Below are 22413 nucleotides of genomic sequence, written 5' to 3'. Positions count from 1 at the left end.
CAAGAGTATCATTCTGACCAAATTTCATGAAGATCAGTTGAAAAATACAGCCTCTATCGCATACACAAGCTAAATATTGAAGGATGACAGACGCTGGACATCAAGCGATCAGAAAAACTCACCTGAGCAGGTGAGCTAAAAAGGAGAGTAGGGTGAAAGTTTAAAACTGTTTCTGACAGCAATGCATCCTGAATATCATTTTGTTGGAGATTATGTTGATATGGTTACTAGAGTGAGGACAATGACAACAAGAGGACCATGATGGTCCTGAATCGCTCACCTGTCCCCACATGAACTGAGTATGACATCCTTTTTTCTCTTATTTGACATAGTGACCTAGTTTTTGAGCTCATGTGACCTAGTTCTAAACTTGACCTAAATATCATCAAACTAAAAATTCTGACCAATTTTTATGAAGATCCATTGAAAAATATAGCCTCTAGAGAGGTCACAAGGTTTTGCTATTATTTTACATAATGACCTAGTTTTTAAAGGCATGTGATCCAGTTTTGTATTTGACCTAGATATCATCAAGGTGAACATTCTCACCAATTTTCATGAAGATCTCATGAAAAATATGGCCTCTAGAGAGGTCACAAGGTTTTTCTATTTTTATACCTACTGGCCTAGTTTTTGACCGCATGTGACCCAGTTTCGAAACTGACCTAGATATCATCAAGGTGAACATTCAGATCAATTTTCATGAAGATCCATTGAAAAATATGGCCTCTAGAGAGGTCAAAAGATTTTAATAATTTTAGACCTACTGACCTAGTTTTTGACCGCAGTTGACCCAGTTTCAAACTTGACCTAGATATCATCAAGATGAACATTCGGACCAACTTTCATACAGATCCCATGAAAAGTATGGCCTCTAGAGATGGCCTCTAGAGAGGTCACAATGTTTTTTTATTATTTGATCTACTGACCTAGTTTTTAATGGCATGTGACCCAGTTTCAAACCTGACCTAGATATCATCAAGGTGAACATTCTCACCAATTTTTATGGAGATCCATTCACAAGTATGGCCTCTAGAGAGGTCACAAGGTTTTTCTATTTTTAGACCTACTGACCTAGTTCTTGACTGCACATGACCCTGTTTCGAATTCGACCTAGATATCATCAAGATGAACATTCAGACAAACTTCCATACAGATCCCATGAAAAATATGGCCTCTAGAGAGGTCACAAGGTTTTTCTATTATTTGACCTACTGACCTAGTTTTTGATGGCACGTGACCCACTTTTGAACTTGAACTAGATATCATCAAGGTGAACATTCTGACCAATTTTCATGTTGATCTCATGAAATATATGGCCTCTAGAGAGGTCACAAGGTTTTTCTATTTTTAGACCTACTGACCTAGTTTTTGACCGCACGTGACCCAGTTTCAAATCTGACCTAGATATCATCAAGATGAACATTCAGACCAACTTTCATATAGATCCCATGAAAAATATGGCCTTTAGAGAGGTCACAAGGTTTTTCTATTATTTGACCTACTGACCTAGTTTTTGATGGCACATGACCCAGTTTCGAACTTGACCTAGACATCATCAAGGTGAACATTCTGACCAATTTTCATGAAGATCCATTGAAATATATGGCCTCTAGAGAGGTCACAAGGTTTTTCTATTTTTAGACCTACTGACCTAGTTTTTGAAGGCACGTGACCCAGTTTCAAACCTGACCTAGATATCATCAAGATGAACATTCTGACCAACTTTCATAAAGATCCCATGAAAAATTTGACCTCTAGAGTGGTCACAAGCAAAAGTTTACGGACGGACGCACGACGGACACCGCGCGATCACAAAAGCTCACCTTGTCACTTTGTGACAGGTGAGCTAAAAAGTACAAAGATGTTTATATAACATGATCTCACCCCTTTGAGGATGAGACTATGCGAAGTTGTGAAGAATGCTCCTGGTGTTACCCAGGTCTTAGTCAAAGACAGCAACATTCATTGTACCTTTAAGAAGGATCATGTTATTATCACATCGCCTGATGAACTTTCCAGATTCAAGTGGATCCAGACTCCAGGCTCTCGGGTTGAAAGATCTCATCTAGGGAGACAAGAGGGATGAGAAGTTGTATTTTTCAGACACTTTAAACCAACGATAGTCAGTTTGTTCCAGTTGATATTTCTTTGAGTGATTCTAGTCACAATGTTTCAGGATATAAATAAATCCTTTGATTATTTACAGTTTACCGAACAATTCCAGTATTATATATTAAATGCTCATCTATAAATGTTTGTGGATTGTCTTTGAAGTTAAGAATACCAGAATTCACAGAGTTTGTGAATCAGTATGATATTTGCTGTATTGCTGAAATGAAACTAAATGCTTATGATGTTGTTCATGTATCAGGGTACACTTTTTACTGAACCACAGGATGAAACTTTTACTTTTGTTTTTGTTTTTACAGTATAGCACTAATGTTCGAACTGGCTGTTAGCTCCTGAATACTTTCTGAATAGATATGAAAAGCTTGAAGAGTATAAATGATAAAGTTTTGCTTAAAGGGGGACTGAAGAAATCTGCATGCAACAGGATACAGTCAACAGGGGACTGCCATAGCTATATCGTTGCAATCAAAAAGCATGATGACTTTCAGTTGGGCACAGACCAAAAGGATTGACAAAACTAAGTATATCTAGATGCAGAGAGCAACATATCATGCTTCAGATTGAATATCTGACAGACATAATAAGCATGTTCAAAGATGGTGATGATGAATCTGATTTAGATCTGCTTTAATTGGAAAAAAGAAGAACTGGAGGAAAGTTTGTAACAGTTTCAGACATCAATGCATCCTGAATATAATTTTGTTGGAGATAATGTTGATATGGTTACTAAAGTGAGGACAATGACAAAAACAAATCAGCACAAAGATCAGCACATGTACCAGCTATGTGCATATGAAAATAGGGTAAGCGGCAATGACAAAAATAACAGAAACCCACAAGAAAATGTTGAAAACACCAACTAGAACCTAAGCAGCAAAGAAAAGCAACAATTGGTTCAGAACTCCCATATTATTGCTAAGATGTTGTGTCATTATATATACCATATTTTGGTCCATACATATCAGCGAGAACGTAGTACAATGTAGTATAATGTAGCAAAAACATAATATATAACAGAAGATGAACATAGTGTGTCCGGCCGGTTGATAATGCCCCAGTCTTAGTGTTATGTTTTGGCTGCCACATATAGCTATATTGATTATTTAGGCCAGTCAGCCAGAAAATGCGTGACAAGTTTTAGCTGCCCTAGGTGCAGCGTGGCAGCAACGAGGCATAACGAATAACAGCATAGAACAACATGGTAACAGCAAGGCATAACTCGACTTCGATATTCTCAATTGTGTCACATCCGGACTACAACAAGGCAACAGCATGGCTTTCATGTGGCTAACATGTGACGACAATTTTCCAAAACATGGTTGTCAGAAATCGGGCACAATGACGCGGCCAAAACATGACACTATGACTGGGTCATAAAGAACTTGGGAGTTGCATTTTTTGTTACTTAAGACCATACCAAGGGGAGACCACTCTGCAGCATTCACCTCTGATTTCACAACTGCAGAACTGCATGCAAGTTAAGGGCTAATTCTTTGAAGGGATAAACTAAATTTGAAGTCTGTACTTAGTGTACCATATTCCAGCATGATTGTCATTATTTTCAAAATGGCCCTCGTATGTGACCTGATGTAAATTATCGCACATATAAACTAGACATTTTTTTTCTTAATATGATAACAAGAGGGCCATGATGGCCCTATATCGCTCACCTGAGTACCATTGCTCATAATGATAAGAACAAGTTTTGACATAGATCACATAGGCATACACATTAAATATCATCAGGATAAATATTTTCTTGTAACAGTCCATTTTGACCTATGGGTCACTAGTAAGGGCCAATCTCCAAACCAAGTTTGAGGGTCCTAGGCTCAAATGTTGCATTTTTGTACTAGCATGACTATTCCTTACCCTGGAAGACATAAATAACATTTATAACCAATCTCATTAGATGCTGCTGAGGTATATTCATTTACATAAAATAAAGGGAGGTAATTTGTCATAAATTCAGTCAAAAGTTATCTACCCTGATTGTCCAAGTCCATCTGATGGCATAAATGAAATTTCAAATCAGTATCTTCATTGGTTACTGAGATACACCCATTTTACTTTTAAACAAAGGGAGGTAATTTGACATAAAATCGGTCCATAGTTATCTACCCTGATTGTCTCAGTCCAACTTATGACAATAACGAAATTTCAAATGAGTCCTATAAGTACTTACTGATATAAATCCATTTTGATTAAAATCAGGGGAGGTAATCAGATATAAAATAAGTGCATAGTGTCTAGGTCAACCTGATGGCATGCATTAAGTTTCAAAACCAATACCATCAATAATTGCTGAGACATAACTATTTTATGGATAAGTGCTGACCTTGACCTCCATGTGTGACCTTGACCTTCAAGCAACAGGAACCGATATCTTATTGTGATTAAAGTTGTGTGCATGATTTTCTAAAGTTGAATGCAAAATGCGGCATCTATCATGTTCACAAGGTAAAAATTAACATATTTTGGCACTTTCAATGTTCATTCAGGGGCCATAACTCTAGAAACTATGATTGGATCTGACAGGTTAGGGTAAGAGTTAATTTGCAAGTTTGTATCAAATCAAACCATAAATGAAGTCTCTATATGGCTGCAAAGCCGAAATAGCAAAATTTGGCCCCTAAAGGGGCCATAACTCTGGAACCCATAATGGGATCTGGCCAGTTTTCAAAGGGAACCAAGATATTATGCCAATACAAGTTATGTGCAAGTTTAATAAAAGCTGATTGCAAGATGTGGTCTCTATTGTGTTCACAAGCCCAAAACAGCAACTTTGGCCCTTGTAGGGGCTATAACTCTGGAACCCATGATGGGATCTGGCCAGTTTTCGAAAGGAATCAAGATATTATGCCAATACAAGTTGTGTGCAAGTCTGATTAAAGTTGATTGCAAAATGTGGTCTCTATCGTGTTCACAAGCTAAAAATAGCAAATTCTGGCCCTTTAAGGGGCAATAACTCTCTAACCCATGATGGGATCTGGCCTGTTTTCCAAAGAAACCAAGATATTATGCCAATACAAGTTGAACCATCTGGCCAGTTTTCAAAAGGAACCGAGATATTATGCCCATACAACTTGTGTGCAAGTTTGATTAAAGTTGATTGCAAAATGTGGTCACTATCTTGTTCACAAGCCAAAAATAGTAAATTTTGGCCCTTTAAGGGGCCATAACTCTGGAACCCATGATGGGATCTGGCCAGTTTTTGAAAGGAACCGAGATATTATGCCAATACAAGTTATGTGCAAGTTTGATTAAAATTGATTGCAAACTGTGGTCTCTATCGTGTTCACAAGAAATTGTGAACGGACGACGGACGGACGATCACAAAAGCTCACCTCGTCACTACAGGTGAGCTAAAAACAATTTGTAATCAATTGAATTAAAATGTCTTTGAAGTTGCAGAGACAACACAAATAAGTCTTTAGTAGGCAAGAATTTTCAAAATTACTAGTTAAAGTTTGACAACTTTCATTCTCAAGGTCCTTTCACTACATACAAAACATGTGGATACTACTTTAACATAATATAGCCGTGCCATGAGAAAACCAACATAGTGGGTTTGCGACCTGCATGGATCCAGACCAGCCTGATCATCCGCCCTATATCGCTCACCAGAGTTGATCTGGCCTACTGAGCCAGTTTTTGACCCCACATGACCCAGTTTTTGGACCCATATGACCCAGTTTCAAACTTGATCTAGAGATCATCAAGACAAACATTCTGACCAAGTTTCATAGAGACAGGGTCACAACTGTGGCCTCTAGAGTGTTCACAAGCTTTTTGTTTCATCTGGCCTACTGACCTTGTTTTTGACCCCACATGACCCAGTTTCAAAATTGACCTAGAGATCATCAAGACAAACATTCTGACCAGGTTTCATAAAGATAGGGTCACTTGACCCCACATGACCCAGTTTCAAACTTGACCTAGAAATCATCAAGACAAACATTCTGACCAAGTTTCATAAAGATTGAGTCACAACCCTGGCCTCTAGAGTGTTCACAAGCTTTTCCTTTCATCTGGCCTACTGACCTAGTTTTTGAACCAACATGACCCAGTTTCGAACTTGACCTAGAGATCATCAAGATAAACATTCTGACCAAGTTTCATAAAGATAGGTTCACAACTTAGGCCTCTAGATGTTCGCAAGCTTCTCCTTTGATTTGACTGGGTTACCTAGCTTTTTACCCCACATGACCCAGATTCAAACTTGACCTAGAAATCATCAAGACAAACATTCTGACCAAGTTTCATAAAGATTGAGTCACAACTGCGGCCTCTAAAGTGTTCACAAGCTTTTCCTTTGATCCGGCCTACTGACCTAGTTTTTGACCCCACATGACCCAGTTTCGAACCTGACCTAGTGATCATCAAGACAAACATTCTGACCAAGTTTCATAAAGATAGGTTCACAACTTAGGCCTCTAGAGTGTTAGCAAGCTTTTCCTTTGATCTGACTGGGTTACCTAGTTTTTGACCCCACATGACCCAGATTCAAATCTGACTTAGAAATCATCAAGACAAACATTCTGACTAATTCTCTCAGTTTCAAACTCAAGTTTCATAAAGATTGAGTCACAACTGTGGCCTCTACAGTGTTCACAAGATTTTCATTTGATCTGGCCTACTGACCTTGTTTTTGACCCCACATGATCCAGTTTCGAACCTGACCTAGAGATCATCAAGACAAACATTCTCACCAAGTTTCATAAATATTGGGTCTCTGGAGTGTTCACAAGGCAAATGCTGATGGACGTCGCACGCCGCCGGACAATGACCGGTCACAATAGCTAACCTTGAGCACTTTGTGCTCTGGTGAGCTAAAAATCTAACATAAACCAGGAGGCATTCCTCTTTAAAATACATTCACAACTCTCACTCTAAGCATGACTGCAAATGAATAAGGTACGAGTTTTCCACCTGGAACCTCTGCCAACATCGGGGACATTCAAATTTTGGGGCAGATGCTGCACCAAACTGTGGAAGATTGGACATTTTCGGCTCTTGTTCTCCAGAGGACAAATCGTTCTGGGTTAACCTCGGAGGCCATTTTTCTGGTCGTATGTTATAAGAATCATAATTGCTGCTTCGTGAATTAAATGGTGAGTAGTTAGACTGATTAGAGCCATAACGAGGCAACTCGCCCGAGCGATTGCTACCACCTGATCTGTTGGTTTCTGATGACACTGTCCGGCTTCTTGAAGATGAAAACCTCATACTTGGAGACTCCTCCAGTGAACGTGTCTTTTCCATGGCTTTCTTTTCTTGTTGAAGCTCTTCATACTAAAATAAATATGCACACTTTATTATAACAAAAAAAAAATATATCTTGTTTATTTTGTTACTATGAACTGGCAATTTTCAGTGGCAGAAATTTCTTTTGTCCAGAATTTATAACATTTGCATTTTTGCCCAGCTGCCTAATCAAATGTGGGAAACAAGAGGGTCATGATGACCCTGAATCGCTCACCTGAGTAATATGAGCCAAATGTTTAAAATGGTAAACTGCTAAAATATTAGAAAGTAGGTCAGTAGGTCACATTCATGGTCACTGAAAATCAGTTTTAAGATCGGTGTGCAAAACTGTGCATGTCATCCAAATTTAAAGACTGTATCTTAGAAAACAAAAAAGTAGGTCAGTAGGTCAAGGTCACAGTCGTGTGACTTTCAGACAAGATTTTTTTTCCTATAAAAGTCTATGTAAAACCTGTGACAAGGCCTCTTTTCACCCGAGGGGCACTACTTGGAAAGTTTTCATACAGGACCATTAGATGATGTCACATGCCAAATATCAAAGCTTTACGCCTTGCGTTTTTGGACAAGAAGATTTTAAAAGTTTTTCTTTCGGTTGCCATGGCAACCAGAGTTCTGCATGAAATTCAATTCTTTGAATAATTTTGAAAGGAGGCCACCCAAGGATAATTCCTTTGAAGTTTGGTGTAATTCTGCCCAGTGGTTTTCAAGAAGAAGATTTTTTTAGAAATTGTTGACGGCCACACGCCGCAGAACTGACGACGGACATTAAGCGGTCACAAAATCTCACCATGAGCCTTTGGCTCAGGTGAGCTAAAAAATTTAATTTTTATTTCAAAACATGCAAAAATAAGCTTACAGTTAAAACAAAATCAAAAGAAACATAGAATTAAGTTATAGATAAAGTGGCTTTTTCATGCACATACCTAGTCAAATGGCAATATCTCCAGCCTTTAAAGGTGAAAGACGACTCCCAAGGTGCCCCTATGCCATGGGCAGCACCTGGGTAGAACCATTTACCTTCTGTAAACCAGTTGAATGTTTTCTTCAAATAAAACTAGATGTGTGTCCACAGGACACTGGTGCCCCCTTCCCCTTCTTGTCACTATATTGTTTCATGACTCTAGGTGAAATATTTTAGAGATGACTGCCATATAAAATTTTAAGCACTTCATGTATATTTTAAAATAAGTCAAGGGTAAAAACTGTAGTATGACCGACTTAAATCTGTAACAAAATCCCAGGAGCATAACTTAACATGATGAATAATATTTCTGTAATGTTTCACAATCCTAGGTCAAATCTTTTTAAGATACATCTAAACAAACATTTAGGCTCATTTTATGAATATTTCTGATTAAGTCAAGGGCCATAACTCTGGTCTGGTTGTGGGAAATTCCAATTAAAATACCTGGTGTAAAACTTAACATGCTGAATGGCAATCCTGTCAGGTTTGATAACTCTGGGGTAAATACGTTTTAAGATATGCGCAACACAAATTCTGATTGGACAGACAGACGAAAGGATGGACAGACAAGTGTAGAAAAATGTAGGGAAAGTGGTTCAAAGCCATATAAGCAAGATGAATGAGGTCTTTAATCTAAGACAAGAGGACCATGATGGTCCTGAATCGCTCACCTCTTCCCATATGACCCAGTTTTGAGTATGACGTCGTTTTTTCTATTATTTGACATAGTGACCTAGTTTTTGAGCTCATGTGACCCAGTTTTGAACCTGACCTAGATATTATCAAGATAAAAATTCTGACCAATTTTCATGAAGATCCATTGAAAAATATGGTCTCTAGAGAGGTCACAAGGTTTTTCTATTATTTGACCTATTGCCCAATTTTACGAAGGTATGTGACCCTGTTTTGAACTTTACCTAGATATCATCAAGGTGAACATTCTCACTAATTTTCATGAAGATCTCATGAAAAATATGGCCTCTAGAGAGGTCACAAGGTTTTTCTATTTTATATCTACTGGCCTAGTTTTTGACCGCATGTGACCCAGTTTTGAAACTGACCTAGATATTATCAAGGTGAACATTCAGGTCAATTTTCATGAAGATCCATTGAAAAATATGGCCTCTAGAGAGGTCAAAAGATTTAATAATTTTAGACCTACTGACCTAGTTTTTGACCGCAGTTGACCCAGTTTCAAACTTGACCTAGATATCATCAAGATGAACATTCAGACCAACTTTCATACAGACCCATGAAAAGTATGGCCTCTAGAGAAGTCACAAGGTTTTTTATTATCTGACCTACTGACCTAGTTTTTTATGGCACTTGACCCAGTTTCAAACCTGACCTAGATATCATCAAGGTGTACATTCTGACTAATTTTATGGAGATCCATTCACAAGGATGGCCTCTAGAGAGGTCACAAGGTTTTTCTATTTTTAGACCTACTGACCTAGTTTTTGACCGCACATGACCCTGTTTCGAACTTGACCTAGATATCATCAAGATGAACATTCAGACCAATTTTCATACAGATCCCATGAAAAATATGGCCTCTAGAGAGGTCACAAGGTTTTTCTATTATTTGACCTACTGACCTAGTTTTTGATGGCATGTGACCCACTTTCGAACTTGACCTAGATATCACCAAGATGAACATTCAGACCAACTTTCATACAGATCCCATGAAAAATATGGCAATATCATGAAGATCTCATGAAAAATATGGCCTCTAGAGAGGTCACAAGGTTTTTCTATTTTTATACCTACTGGCCTAGTTTTTGACCGCACATGACCCAGTTTCGAGTTTTTTATGGCACGTGACCCAGTTTCAAATTTGACCTAGATATCATCAAGGTGAACATTCTGACCAATTTTTATGGAGATCTATTCACAAGTATGGCCTCTAGAGAGGTCACAAGGTTTTTCTATTTTTAGACCTACTGACCTAGTTTTTAACCGCACATGACCCTGTTTCGAACTTGACCTAGATATCATCAAGATGAACATTCAGACCAATTTTCATAAAGATCCAATGAAAAATATGGCCTTAAGAGAGGTCACAAGGTTTTTCTATTATTTGACCTACTGACCTAGTTTTTGATGGCACGTGACCGAGTTTCGAACTTGGCCTAGATATCATCAAGATGAACATTCTGACCAATTTTTATGAAGATCCCATGAAAAATATGGCCTCTAGAGAGGTCACAAGGTTTTTCTATTTTTAGACCTACTGACCTAGATTTTGAAGGCACGTGACCCAGTTTCAAACTTGACCTAGATATCATCAAGATGAACATTCAGACCAACTTTCATAAAGATCCCATGAAAAATGTGACCTCTAGAGTGGTCACAAGGTTTTTCTATTTTTAGACCTACTGACCTAGTTTTTGACCGCACGTGACCCAGTTTCGAACTTGACCTAGATATCATCAAGATGAACATTCTGATTAACTTTCATGAAGATCCCATGAAAAATGTGACCTCTAGAGTGGTCACAAGGTTTTTCCATTATTTGACCTACTGACCTAGTTTTTGATGGCACGTGACCGAGTTTCGAACTTGACCTAGATATCATCAAGATGAACATTCAGGCCAACTTTCATACAGATCCCATGAAAAATATGGCCTTAAGAGAGGTCACAAGGTTTTTCTATTATTTGACCTACTGACCTAGTTTTTGATGGCACGTGACCGAGTTTCGAACTTGGCCTAGATATCATCAAGGTGAACGTTCTGACCAATTTTCATGAAGATCTTGTGAAATATATGGCCTCTAGAGAGGTCACAAGGTTTTTCTATTTTAAGACCTACTGACCTAGTTTTTGAAGGCACGTGACCGAGTTTCGAACTTGACCTAGATATCATCAAGGTGAACGTTCTGACTAATTTTCATGAAGATCTTTTGAAATATATGGCCTCTAGAGAGGTCACAAGGTTTTTCTATTTTTAGACCTACTGACCTAGTTTTTGAAGGCACGTGACCCAGTTTCGAACTTGACCTAGATATCATCAAGATGAACATTCTGACCAACTTTCATAAAGATCCCATGAAAAATGTGACCTCTAGAGTGGTCACAAAGTTTTTCTATTTTTAGACCTACTGACCTAGTTTTTGACCGCACGTGACCCAGTTTCGAACTTGACCTAGATATCATTAAGATGAACATTCTGATTAACTTTCATGAAGATCCCATGAAAAATGTGACCTCTAGAGTGGTCACAAGGTTTTTCTATTTTTAGACCTACTGACCTAGTTTTTGACCGCACGTGACCCAGTTTCGAACTTGACCTAGATATCATCAAGATGAACATTCTGATTAACTTTCATGAAGATCCCATGAAAAATGTGACCTCTAGAGTGGTCACAAGGTTTTTCTATTTTTAGACCTACTGACCTAGTTTTTGACCGCACGTGACCCAGTTTCGAACTTGACCTAGGTATCATCAAGATGAACATTCTGACCAATTTTCATAAAGATCCCATGAAAAATGTGACCTCTAGAGTGGTCACAAGCAAAAGTTTACGGACGGACGGACGCACGGACGGACGACGGACGACGGACACCGCGCGATCACAAAAGCTCACCTTGTCACTTTGTGACAGGTGAGCTAAAAATGAAGTAGTGGTTCAACTAATACATGTATATGTGACCTTTAAAACTGCATATTATATATCAAAGATTTTACATGTTGCCTAAGACGGCCAAGCTGTGCTGAAATCTTTCTGGTTTCTTCTGTTTTAATTCTCAGTTTTTCATCTATTTTCTTTGACCTTGCTTTCTCCTCCTGAAGACATTTGCTTAAGATTTTAACCTGCAAAAAACATGACATTTTACACACTGTTGCCAGGCAAAAATCTTGCTTTGTTGGGTTTAAAGTCCATACACAATTTAGGTCATACTGAAACTACTAATTTATTGCTGGAGGAAGACCCCTGGCTCACCTATGGATATTATTTCTGGCTGCAGCAGGCACACTGGAAGAACCACCAACTTTCAATAACCTACATGAATGGCTTCTTCAAATGAAAACCCTAGCAAGGCCCGATCCAACAGACATCAGGGGCAAGTAAACACTTAACTACTGAGATCCAATTCAGTGAAGAGTTTTGCACAAAATACATATCAAAGAATTATTTTTAAGACTTCTATATTGTAACAATTTTATGTCTTACGTAACTTCAATTATGCTAAGATCAAAGAAACAAGAACAAGTAATGAAATACAGATACGAAGATTTAGATGTTCTTTTACCATTTTTATCAGCATTACAACTAATTACAATCATTCTACAGACTAAATATAAATATGTAGGAATTAATTTTCAGCAAATCAGCATATTCAATTAACCAAATACACTTTTTTTAATAGCATAATTTTTACATTGATGATAGCAATAATGTTTAACCAGGAAGGTCTAAAGACAGTGTACTTGAGTATTTGCAGGGGTTTTTTCCGGCCGTTTTTATAGCCGTTATTCGGCTATATTCCCAATGCAAAAAAGTATGTATTTTTCCCAAAATGAGTGCAAAAATTCCCAATCTACATTCTGAAAAAAAAATTCATCAAAATTGCACAAACATTGACCAAATTATGGACAATTTTGTAATGGAAGTATGTTAAAGAGGTTGTACAATGTGAAACAAGTGTATGGGAAAGTGCTTAAACACATCCTTGCTATATCCTATGGGACTAAATATTTCCCAGTTTGGAACATTTATGCGTCAAAATTCCCAATTTTGGGGGTATAGGTTATGTTCCCAAATTAGCTAGAAAAAACCCTGATTTGAAACCCTTCCACATCATGTTATCTTACAAACAGAAGCTATACATGTATCAAAGTTTTTATGTCATAAAAGGGGGAATTTTTGTGTAAACTACAATAACCTGGCTCAAAACAATAATTAATTATGCAGAAAACTTATGGTTTTGAAAACTTTCAGTAAGATAATTCTTGAGAATCCTGTTTACATGAAAAACTTTAACAAAATTTCTAATGGTGAAAAAGGGACATAGGTTTGTTAAAATGAAAGCAAAATACAAAACCTGCCAAGTGAGATTATCATTTGATGCCAGAATTTGAAAACATTTGGTCAAGTACTGTCTGAGAATCATGCTTACATGTAAAACTTGCACAAAAACAGCATAAATTTGACAAATGTAAGCCAGAGGTATGAGATCATCTGATGATGCCAAAGTCTTGTGTGCAGTTGTAAAACAATCAGCCTAGCAGTTTCTTAGAAACATGATTACATGAAAAACTTGAACCCAAATTTCTTAGTTAAAAAGAGTCATAATTTTGACAAAATATAATCTAGAGTTGTGTAACTTGTCTCATGAGGTCACCTCATGATGTGAAAGATACGTGTGAAGGAAAAAAGCATTTGTCCCATTAGTTTTAAGAAACCTGCTTCAATGCAAAACTTCAGTGACAAGAACGGCAATGCCAACGGAAGGGTGACAACAAAAAGCTATACTACTTGAAAATGAAGCATTTAATTTAACTTAATTATTAGAGTCACTTATACTGACATTGTGGCAGATTAATAGAAAACAAGCCTGTTTTATTAAGTTCAAACTGCAATGTACTTCAGATAAAAATTAATTAAAATTTGTAATTTTACATTTTCTTTCAAAACATCGTATGCATCATTTAACTGAATAAGCTCTCGATTTATGTCATGGTTATCTTTCATCAGTATGCTCTCCAACTCTTTCTTTTCTTCTTTGATAACCTGTAATATTCATAAATTTAAGAATATTTGTTTGTTTCAGTGTAAAATACCTTTAATAATTTAAACATCAGATGCAGCATTTTCATGAGTGGCATTATTTTCATGCGTTGCATCATAACCACATGCAAAAATGTTTTTTTTTTGTTGTTGTTATATTTAAGGCCTTCTCAATGGTTTTAATTGAATGTTATTCACTTAGTAGTTCCATACCAGTAAAAACATATTTGATATATTTCACTCACAAAATTTTCTCTGCACATTCTTGCATACCAGACGGGGATTTCCAGTATTTTTACTGGTGCTGGAAAAATCCATCTTACACCCCGGGGTGTAAGATGACTCTCGTGCTTTAAATGACGTATTACGAACTACATACATGTAGAAGATTTATGTAGTTATTTACGTTTTATTTCGAAAAACGGAATAAAAATCCAATACCTTGACAGTTCCTCTTTGTTCCTGATAGTATATTTCTCGATTAACAAGAGCTGTCCGTAAGACAGCCAAGCTCGACTATTCGAAATATTGTCACAGAAGCAGGAAATTATTACCCAAAATGTTAAATATCAAAAGAGTTTTAAGTTCGAAAGGGGACATAATTTGACTAAAATACATATCAGAGTTATGGGACTTGATGTTATCAACTAGTTTTATAACCCGAAGAAACATGTTAAGTTTCAATTCAATATCTGCATTAGTTTTGGGGATAGTAACTTGCATGTTAAACTTTAACCAGAATTTTCTAAGTCCAAAAGGGGGCATAATTTGCTCAAAATACATGTTAAGAGTTATGGAACTTGACCCAGTGAGGTTGGTAATTGACCTTGAAAAAGAATAAATAAATTTCAAAGCTATATGCCTTTTGGTAATAGCTGTATGTACTTGCACGCAAAACTTTAACCAGGATTTTCTAAGTCCAAAAGGGGGCATAATTTGCCCAAAATACATGTCAGAGTTATGGGACTTGGTGCTATCAACTAGTTTTATAACCCCGAAGACATATGTGAAGTTTCAATTTAATATCTGTAGTAGTTTTGGAGATAGTTACTTGCATGTAAAACTTTAACCAGAATTTTCTAAGTCCAAAAGGGGTATAATTTGCCCAAAATACGTGTCAGAGTTATGGGACTTGACCCAGTGAGGTAGGTAATTGACCTAGAAAAAGAAAAAATAAGTTTCAAATCTATATGCCTTTTAGTAATAGCTGTATGTACTTGCACGCAAAACTTTAACCAGAATTTTCTAAGTCCAAAAGGGGCATAATTTGGCCAAAATACATGTCAGAGTTATGGGGCTTGACCCAGTGAGGAAGGTAATTGATCTAGAAAAAGAAAAAATAAGTTTCAAATCTATATGCCTTTTAGTAATAGCTGTATGTACTTCCACGCGAAACTTTAACCAGAATTTTCTAAGTCCAAAAGGGGCATAATTTGGCCAAAATGAAGGTCAGAGTTATGGGACTTGGTGCTATCAACTAGTTTTATAACCCCAAAGACACATGTGAAGTTTCAATTCAATATCTGCATTAGTTTTGGAGATAGTAACTTGCATGTAAAACTTTAACCAGAATTTTCTAAGTCCAAAAGGGGCATAATTTGCTCAAAATACATGTCAGAGTTATGGGACTTGACCCAGTGAGGTAGGTAATTGATCTAGAAAAAGAAAAAATAAGTTTCAAATCTATATGCCTTTTAGTAATAGCTGTATGTACTTGCACGCAAAACTTTAACCAGAATTTTCTAAGTCCAAAAGGGGGCATAATTTGGCCAAAATGAAGGTCAGAGTTATGGGACTTGGTGCTATCAACTAGTTTTATAACCCCGAAGACACATGTGAAGTTTCAATTCAATATCTGCATTAGTTTTGGAGATAGTAACTTGCATGTAAAACTTTAACCAAAATTTTCTAAGTCCAAAAGGGGGCATAATTTGCTCAAAATACATGTCAGAGTTATGGGACTTGACCCAGAGAGGTAGGTAATTGACCTAGAAAAAGAATAAATAAGTTTCAAAGCTATATGCCTTTAAATGATAGCTGTATGTACTTGCATGCAAAAACTTAACCAAGGTGTGACGCCGACGCCGACGCCAGGGTGAGTAGAATAGCTAGACTATTCTTCGAATAGTCGAGCTAAAAACACGTTATTTTATCAAAAATTCATAACGTTACGCTGGAACTGATAAAACAAAACCGGAACTAAACATTATTTGTCTTTGAAACATCATGACGTCTTTCCTGTTTACGGACGTTGATTTCCCGTGCTTTGTTTAAATACGCTGCTATAAGAAATAGTTCTAAAAAGAAAGCCGTTCAACTGATTTTATTTTTATTATTATATCTTGATATCGGTATGCAAGAAAAAGATTCTGTCACTGGTTATAGGTGCAGATGGGAATATCCGGCTCTCGGGTAACTGTTTAGGCGGTAACTCGGTAGGAACCTCGTTACCGCCTAAACAGTTACCCTCGAGGCCGGAAATTTCCATCTGCACCTATAACCAGTGAAAGAATCTTATAACCCTTTAACCTGCACTGCTACTTAAACATTTTTGTAAAAATTCACTGAATTGATCCCGAGAGACAGTACTGACACTTTATACATGTATATGCCTAGGGACTTATTACATGATGAAAATTTAAATACAAAAGAAAGAATGCTGCATTTGAACTGTGACATCATTTAATTTATTCAGTCTAAAGGTTTGTGGTTCCTTGTATGTACACCTCTTCTCTATGAAACCTACCCCTCCTTATGAATGCACTAAATTCATTAAGCATAAATTAAAGATATAGTAGCTCTTTTCAAACTAATGTTTTGTTTCTTGTTTTGTTTAACATCACACAGACACAATTATAGGTCATATGACAACTTTTCAGGTTTTGATGGTACAGGAACACACCAGCTGCTCCAACTGGCATTGTTTCAGGCAAGAAGACCTGGCCAGAAGCCAACAAACCATTTACATGGAAGAATTACAGAGAATACCGACAGCAGTGAGGGCAACTGATGTCAAAACTGATTGAGTTTAGAACAAACAGAAAATGTTTTGTATCGTTTAACCTTGAAACAATATAGGTCTTACTGCCACTTTTCCAGCTTTTGATAGTGGAGGAAGACCCCCAGGTGCCCCTTTATGCACTGTTTGAGGCATGGACAGAAAACTATGTAGAACAACAGAACTTCCTTAAGCCGACTGGATTACTTCCTTGTATGAAGAATGTTATATCCCAAATGAGGTTTCGAACCCACAGCAGTGACAGGCAAGTGATTCTAAGTCAGCAACCTTAACAATTTTACAATTCAAATTATTACTCACTTGATTCTGGGTGGTGAGTTCCTCAACTTCCTCTCGCAACCTTTGAATTTCTGCTTCAGTAGACCCCTATTAATATGATCAATGTTGATGAATGTTTGAGTGATTTATTACAAGATTATTGCTAAGAAATAAAAGTATCCAGCTGGAAGGGGCAATGTCATACTGACAGCCAAAGGAACCACATTTTTTACTTATAAATAGAATCTACATATTCTCCACATTTTCTTCTATCTTTTTACCAAATTTCATGAAAACTTCTTAAAGACATGTACTTTACATGTTATAGCAAAATCTACATTTTTGTCATATTTTTGAAACCAAGGTAAAAGAATAACAAAGAACAGACCACTGTTCTGTAGTTTTCAATCAAGTATGAAAAACACTATTTTGTTTAATGTACACATCCGTATTCATATTTAAACTGAATTGAAAATAATTAGAATAAATTCAAATTTAATACAATTTAAATATCTGTATTCCTTAAAAAGTTGCATCACTGTCACTTACTTGTGAACTTGGATTGCTCTCATCTTTAGACTGTTCCATCATATCTGGATCACTTTCTGCACTCAGTTCAAAACTTTCATCTTTGACTGCGACAGGCTCAGCTTCCAATTTTGCCATTTCTGCTAGTTCTGCCTCTTTTGCATCAAGATCTCTCTGAAATAATTTCAGCCAAAGTCTGATGATATCATATTGAAAGATTAATTTTTTTACAAATAAATTTGCTGGCATATAATTTTATGTAGGCAAAAGCAGCTATTTTGCGGGTGCTCAAATTTGTAGATTTCAAACTTTAAAGAGAAAATAAACGGAAATTTTCTTTCTTTTTTTGTTGGGATTTAATTTTGAAGACTGTTGCACAATATTAAAAATTTCACAAAATATTCAAACATATCATAACTTCAGCTACAAAGTTGTGCAATATAACTACAGTAACTATAATTAATAAGGGTTTTGATAGTAGATTTTACTTTCTATTTAAAGCATGCAAGTCCAGTAGACTGTGTTTATGGTAAACAGACTAAATTATCGCCCCCCCCCCCCACTCCACCCCAAAATAAGCTACAATAGCCAATGTATGTCTGGTTTCATGAAAAAACGTACTTTGAATGTTAATAATGAATCTATCTTTTGCACAAACTGACAAAGGATCTATCTTTTGTGACTAGACAGACAGATAGAGGGACAAAATAAAATGATCTGTATATTCTATAACTAAATATGTCCTAGGTTTTGAGAAAAAATCTCTTGTACTTTAAAAGTTATGATAGAATCCACTATTGGTAACAGACAGATAGACAGAGAAAAAAAATGTGAATGTTCTCCATTATATTGTCTTCTACCTATTTACCAAAGTTCATGAAAACAACTCTTTTACTTTGAAAGTTATCGCAAAGTCTACTTTTTGTCATATCTTTGAATTATTTGTTGCCAAATGAAAGTATGTACATATTCTCAATATTGCCATGATCTTCCAATTTATCAAGTTTAATGAAAAAATATTATGTACTTTTTAAGATGTTGCCAGATCCCAATTTGCAACTTCAACTGTCATATATTTCGACTATTAGTTGACATAATAAGTGACTGCATTTTTTTTTGGCGAAAGAAATAAAACAAGGGGACAAGCATATTCTCCATACTGCCATTTATCCATGTACCAAGCTTCAAGAAAAAATGTCAAGTACTTTTAAAGTTATTACAGGATCAAACTTTGACTGACAGATGGAGAGACTGAAGGACAGACAAGGGGCAAAGCTTAAGTTCCATGTAAGTTTGTGAAAATGTATCTTGTACTTATAAAGTAATTGCCTGTTTGTTTGTTTGTATTTAAGATTTATAGACACCATCAGTGATACATATCATATGGGTGACTGTTCTAGAATATTGTTAGTAATTTTAGTTTGAGGATATTGCAAGATACGGAACTTCAGTGAAGACAATATAAGAAGACTTCCAGATTCTAAATTAAGTGTGCCAGGTGTAAGCACCAATACATGAATAGCATCCATACAACAATAGCTTTGTTAGTTCTCTCTCCCAGGTTTCATAGTTAGACAGTGTAACTGCTGGATGACTGTGTCAGCTCTCTATTCCATATACTGTTGACTGGTCAATCATTCTTTTAACTTTGGTTGGTCAATCTCAGTAAGACCAATTTACACTTAACTTCTGATTGGTCAATCCCAGAAAGACAAGTTTATCTTTAACTTCTGATTGATCAATCCCAGAAAAACAAGTTTACCTTTAACTTCTGATTGATCAATCCCAGAAAAACAAGTTTACCTTTAACTTGTGATTCATCAATCCCAGAAAAAACAAGTTTACCTTTAACTTGACTGATCAATCCCAGAAAAACAAGTTTACCTTTAAAGTTTAACTTCTGATTGATCAATCCCAGAAAAACAAGTTTACCTTTAACTTCTGATTGGTCAATCTAAGTTGTTGTATTTCAGTTCTCATCTTTTCCATTTCTTTCTCATTTGCAGCACCATCACTTTGAGCTTTCTGTGTGATGAAAAGAAAGAATAACGAAAATAACATTCGTCCAAGTAATACATGAACAGACCAGGTTTGTTGCAGATTCTTTCGCTGTCATTCACTATGTCTTCTGTACAAAAAAGGCTAGTTAATATTCAGAAGACTGGCAGTTTTTGCAGAGATAAACTAGTCGTGTTCATTTTTTCTTTTAATATATTCATATTTTTATTTGTATTTGTTACAGTACTTGCTAAAACTTGATAGGGGAATATAATCTAAAAACATGTCATTACCTGTTTCATCTGTAGATTATTTAGGCAGATCTTTGTCTTCATTAACTCATTGATCACATTGTTGAAGTACTGTGCTGAAACACCTGGTGGTTCTTGAAAGCTGTCCCTCAAACTCTGAAACTCGCAGGAATCTTTTTCCGACGACTGTAAATCTGAATCACCAGTACTGCTAAGTCCATCTGCACTCACTGGGCTTGAACCTATATTTTTAGCAACATCTTCTCTATTCTGATTCTTATTGTCAGCAACACTTTTGTCATTTCTATATTTTGTATCAGGAAATAGAAATATTTCTGGGGCAGACGATTTTCTAAAGTCTGGAAATTTAGAACTTTCTGGTGCAGACTTTGATCGTAGTATAGGTTCCTTGCTTGTTGTGGGGAGAACTTTCTTTTCGTAACTATCCATCCTTATTTTTAGTTCTAAATGGGCACAATGGTCTTTCAAATCCTTAATTTCCTTCTGTTTTAAGTGTAAACTTTGCATGAGAAATTCAAGAATTCTGTCAACAGGAACACTTTGCTGTGGGTTTCCAATATTCTCCCATGGCCTTAAATGTCTAGTGCCAGTTGCTTGTCCTGGTACAGGTACTTGATTGGTGGGATTCGACTGCCCACGAGAATTCATATTGTTTGCTGATCCTTGGTTAGGACTGCCGTCCTTTCCTGAAGAATTTTCTGTATTGGTGTCACAAGTTACTGTCTTTTGATCCTTTGTAACACCTTCACTTTCTGACAGCATCAAATTATTTTGTTCTGATGGGTCTGATGCAGAGTTCGACAACATGATATATTTCTAACTCATCTAGAATAACTGCCTTAAGTTAAGACTGTTCTGCCTCATCTGTATCAGGTTTCTTTTTTTTTTTCTGAAAAGAAAAAGAATTCTAGAACCTATGACTATTTGAATAAAGAAATTAACTGGGAGTTAGATTTCTTAATATATTTTTCTGGAGTCAGTTTAAGATTATTAAATGTACTTTCTTTGTAAATTGTATCCATAATTACAGGGTTTTTTTGCTGTGGGCACTGATTGGACAAGACTTAAAAATATACTCTGAATTACAATTTAATCAATCAGATTCACAAGATAAGAAAATAGATACACTTGCATTTTCAGTGAATGAATTGATCAACTTAAACAAATACAGGAATTATAAAAAACAGTTTCAAGTACATGTAGTTTCTTCTGCCATAGAACTAAAATCTTTCCATTTTTCCCTCAGATCTCTCCACTTGTCCCTAATCTAAGCTGAGGGAGAAGTGACTTCTCCCTAAATTCTAAGTCTAGCTTACCCTGTTTTATGATATGAAGTATAAGATATCCTTGTAGTGAAATAAGTAAGTTTACAACATCATTTATGCATGTCCTAACATATATTGATGCCTTTTAAATACTTCCCTAATCCTAGCCTATCCTCATAGGGTTGTCTAGGAATACGGAACTTCCGTAATCCTAGCATCGGAGGCTAGGATTACGATACGGTAATCATAGCCACTGCCTTTTCACGGTTCGAACAGCCTTGATGATTCTTTGGATTTTGGGCTAGACTCGGAAGTTATAGGCTATTTCAGGTCACTGCCCGTGTAGTCGCTAGCATTTTCGGTCTCTGTGGGCCTTTTTCGCCCGAAGAAACTTGTTATTTTCCTCTCGATTTTTGCAGTTGCGAATCACCGACCAAAACGAAAAGAAATATCGTTTAACGCTTACTTAGATATAATTACATTTGTATAATGCGACAAGCATCTACAAGCGGTCATGTGATTTTTGGTAAAATATCTACCCCAAAGGAGTTTTTAAAGAGCAATGGATTTGTCGTTTTTCAAACGTGATCACGAAAACATTCGATTGCCATGATTTCCTTCTCACATTTTTTTATTCTTACACAAACTTTGCGAGTTAGCAACCACTAAATTCGATCCCTGTGTAGTTTGCCTTCAAATTCGTGTTGCGAAAAATTGATACTGATACGCAGTCTGTGTTTTATGCGTGTGAAGTAACGCGTGTAATAAACATCTTGACACATGGGTTGCAGTTTGCAATGAATTACCAAATGAATTGACGGGTAACTAGTTTGTTTTAACTGACTACTGATTAACTCCCTGGGGCCGAAATGCGACTATAGGCGTTATATTTTCTACCCCTGTAGCGTCGATATCCGACTATACGCGCGTTATCAGGACTCCCCAGGACGGCGATTGACAGGTATAGTCGCGTC

At 36.5% G+C, this 22413-nt stretch overlaps 1 protein-coding gene across 2 annotated transcripts; it reads right to left on the bottom strand.

Annotated features, from left to right (window-relative positions):
* Positions 1-862: 862 nt before the first annotated feature.
* Positions 863-21337, bottom strand: LOC128550228 (kinectin-like). 2 transcript variants are annotated; one of them, XM_053528827.1, is made up of 7 exons: positions 20196-21335; positions 19837-19929; positions 17926-18078; positions 17419-17484; positions 13992-14102; positions 12056-12181; positions 863-7428 (listed from the first exon to the last, which is right to left on the bottom strand). In XM_053528827.1, exons 1-7 carry the CDS (start codon positions 20979-20981, stop codon positions 7021-7023), a joined length of 1743 nt encoding a protein of 580 aa, XP_053384802.1. In that variant the 5' UTR covers positions 20982-21335; the 3' UTR covers positions 863-7020. The 2 variants fall into 2 exon arrangements, with proteins under 2 accessions (XP_053384802.1, XP_053384806.1); XM_053528831.1 differs by lacking the exon at positions 13992-14102 and having other exon boundaries at positions 20196-21337.
* Between the last annotated feature and the right edge of the window lie 1076 nt (positions 21338-22413).

The sequence above is a fragment of the Mercenaria mercenaria genome, chromosome 2 (assembly GCF_021730395.1).
Source record: "Mercenaria mercenaria strain notata chromosome 2, MADL_Memer_1, whole genome shotgun sequence".
In the NCBI taxonomy this organism is placed as follows: domain Eukaryota; kingdom Metazoa; phylum Mollusca; class Bivalvia; order Venerida; family Veneridae; genus Mercenaria; species Mercenaria mercenaria.
This window is presented reverse-complemented; position numbering and strand designations above follow the sequence as displayed.

What these genes read in the sequence shown, in the direction of transcription:
- LOC128550228 (XM_053528827.1), bottom strand. Translation starts at nt 20,981, where the DNA reads ATGTTGTCGAACTCTGCATCAGACCCATCAGAACAAAATAATTTGATG. An exon ending in AGAGCAATCCAAGTTCACAA is followed by an intron (nt 17,485 to 17,925) that starts GTAAGTGACAGT and finishes TCATATTAATAG; the next exon opens with GGGTCTACTGAAGCAGAAAT. An exon ending in TTGGCCGTCTTAGGCAACAT is followed by an intron (nt 7,429 to 12,055) that starts GTAAAATCTTTG and finishes TATTTATTTTAG; the next exon opens with TATGAAGAGCTTCAACAAGA.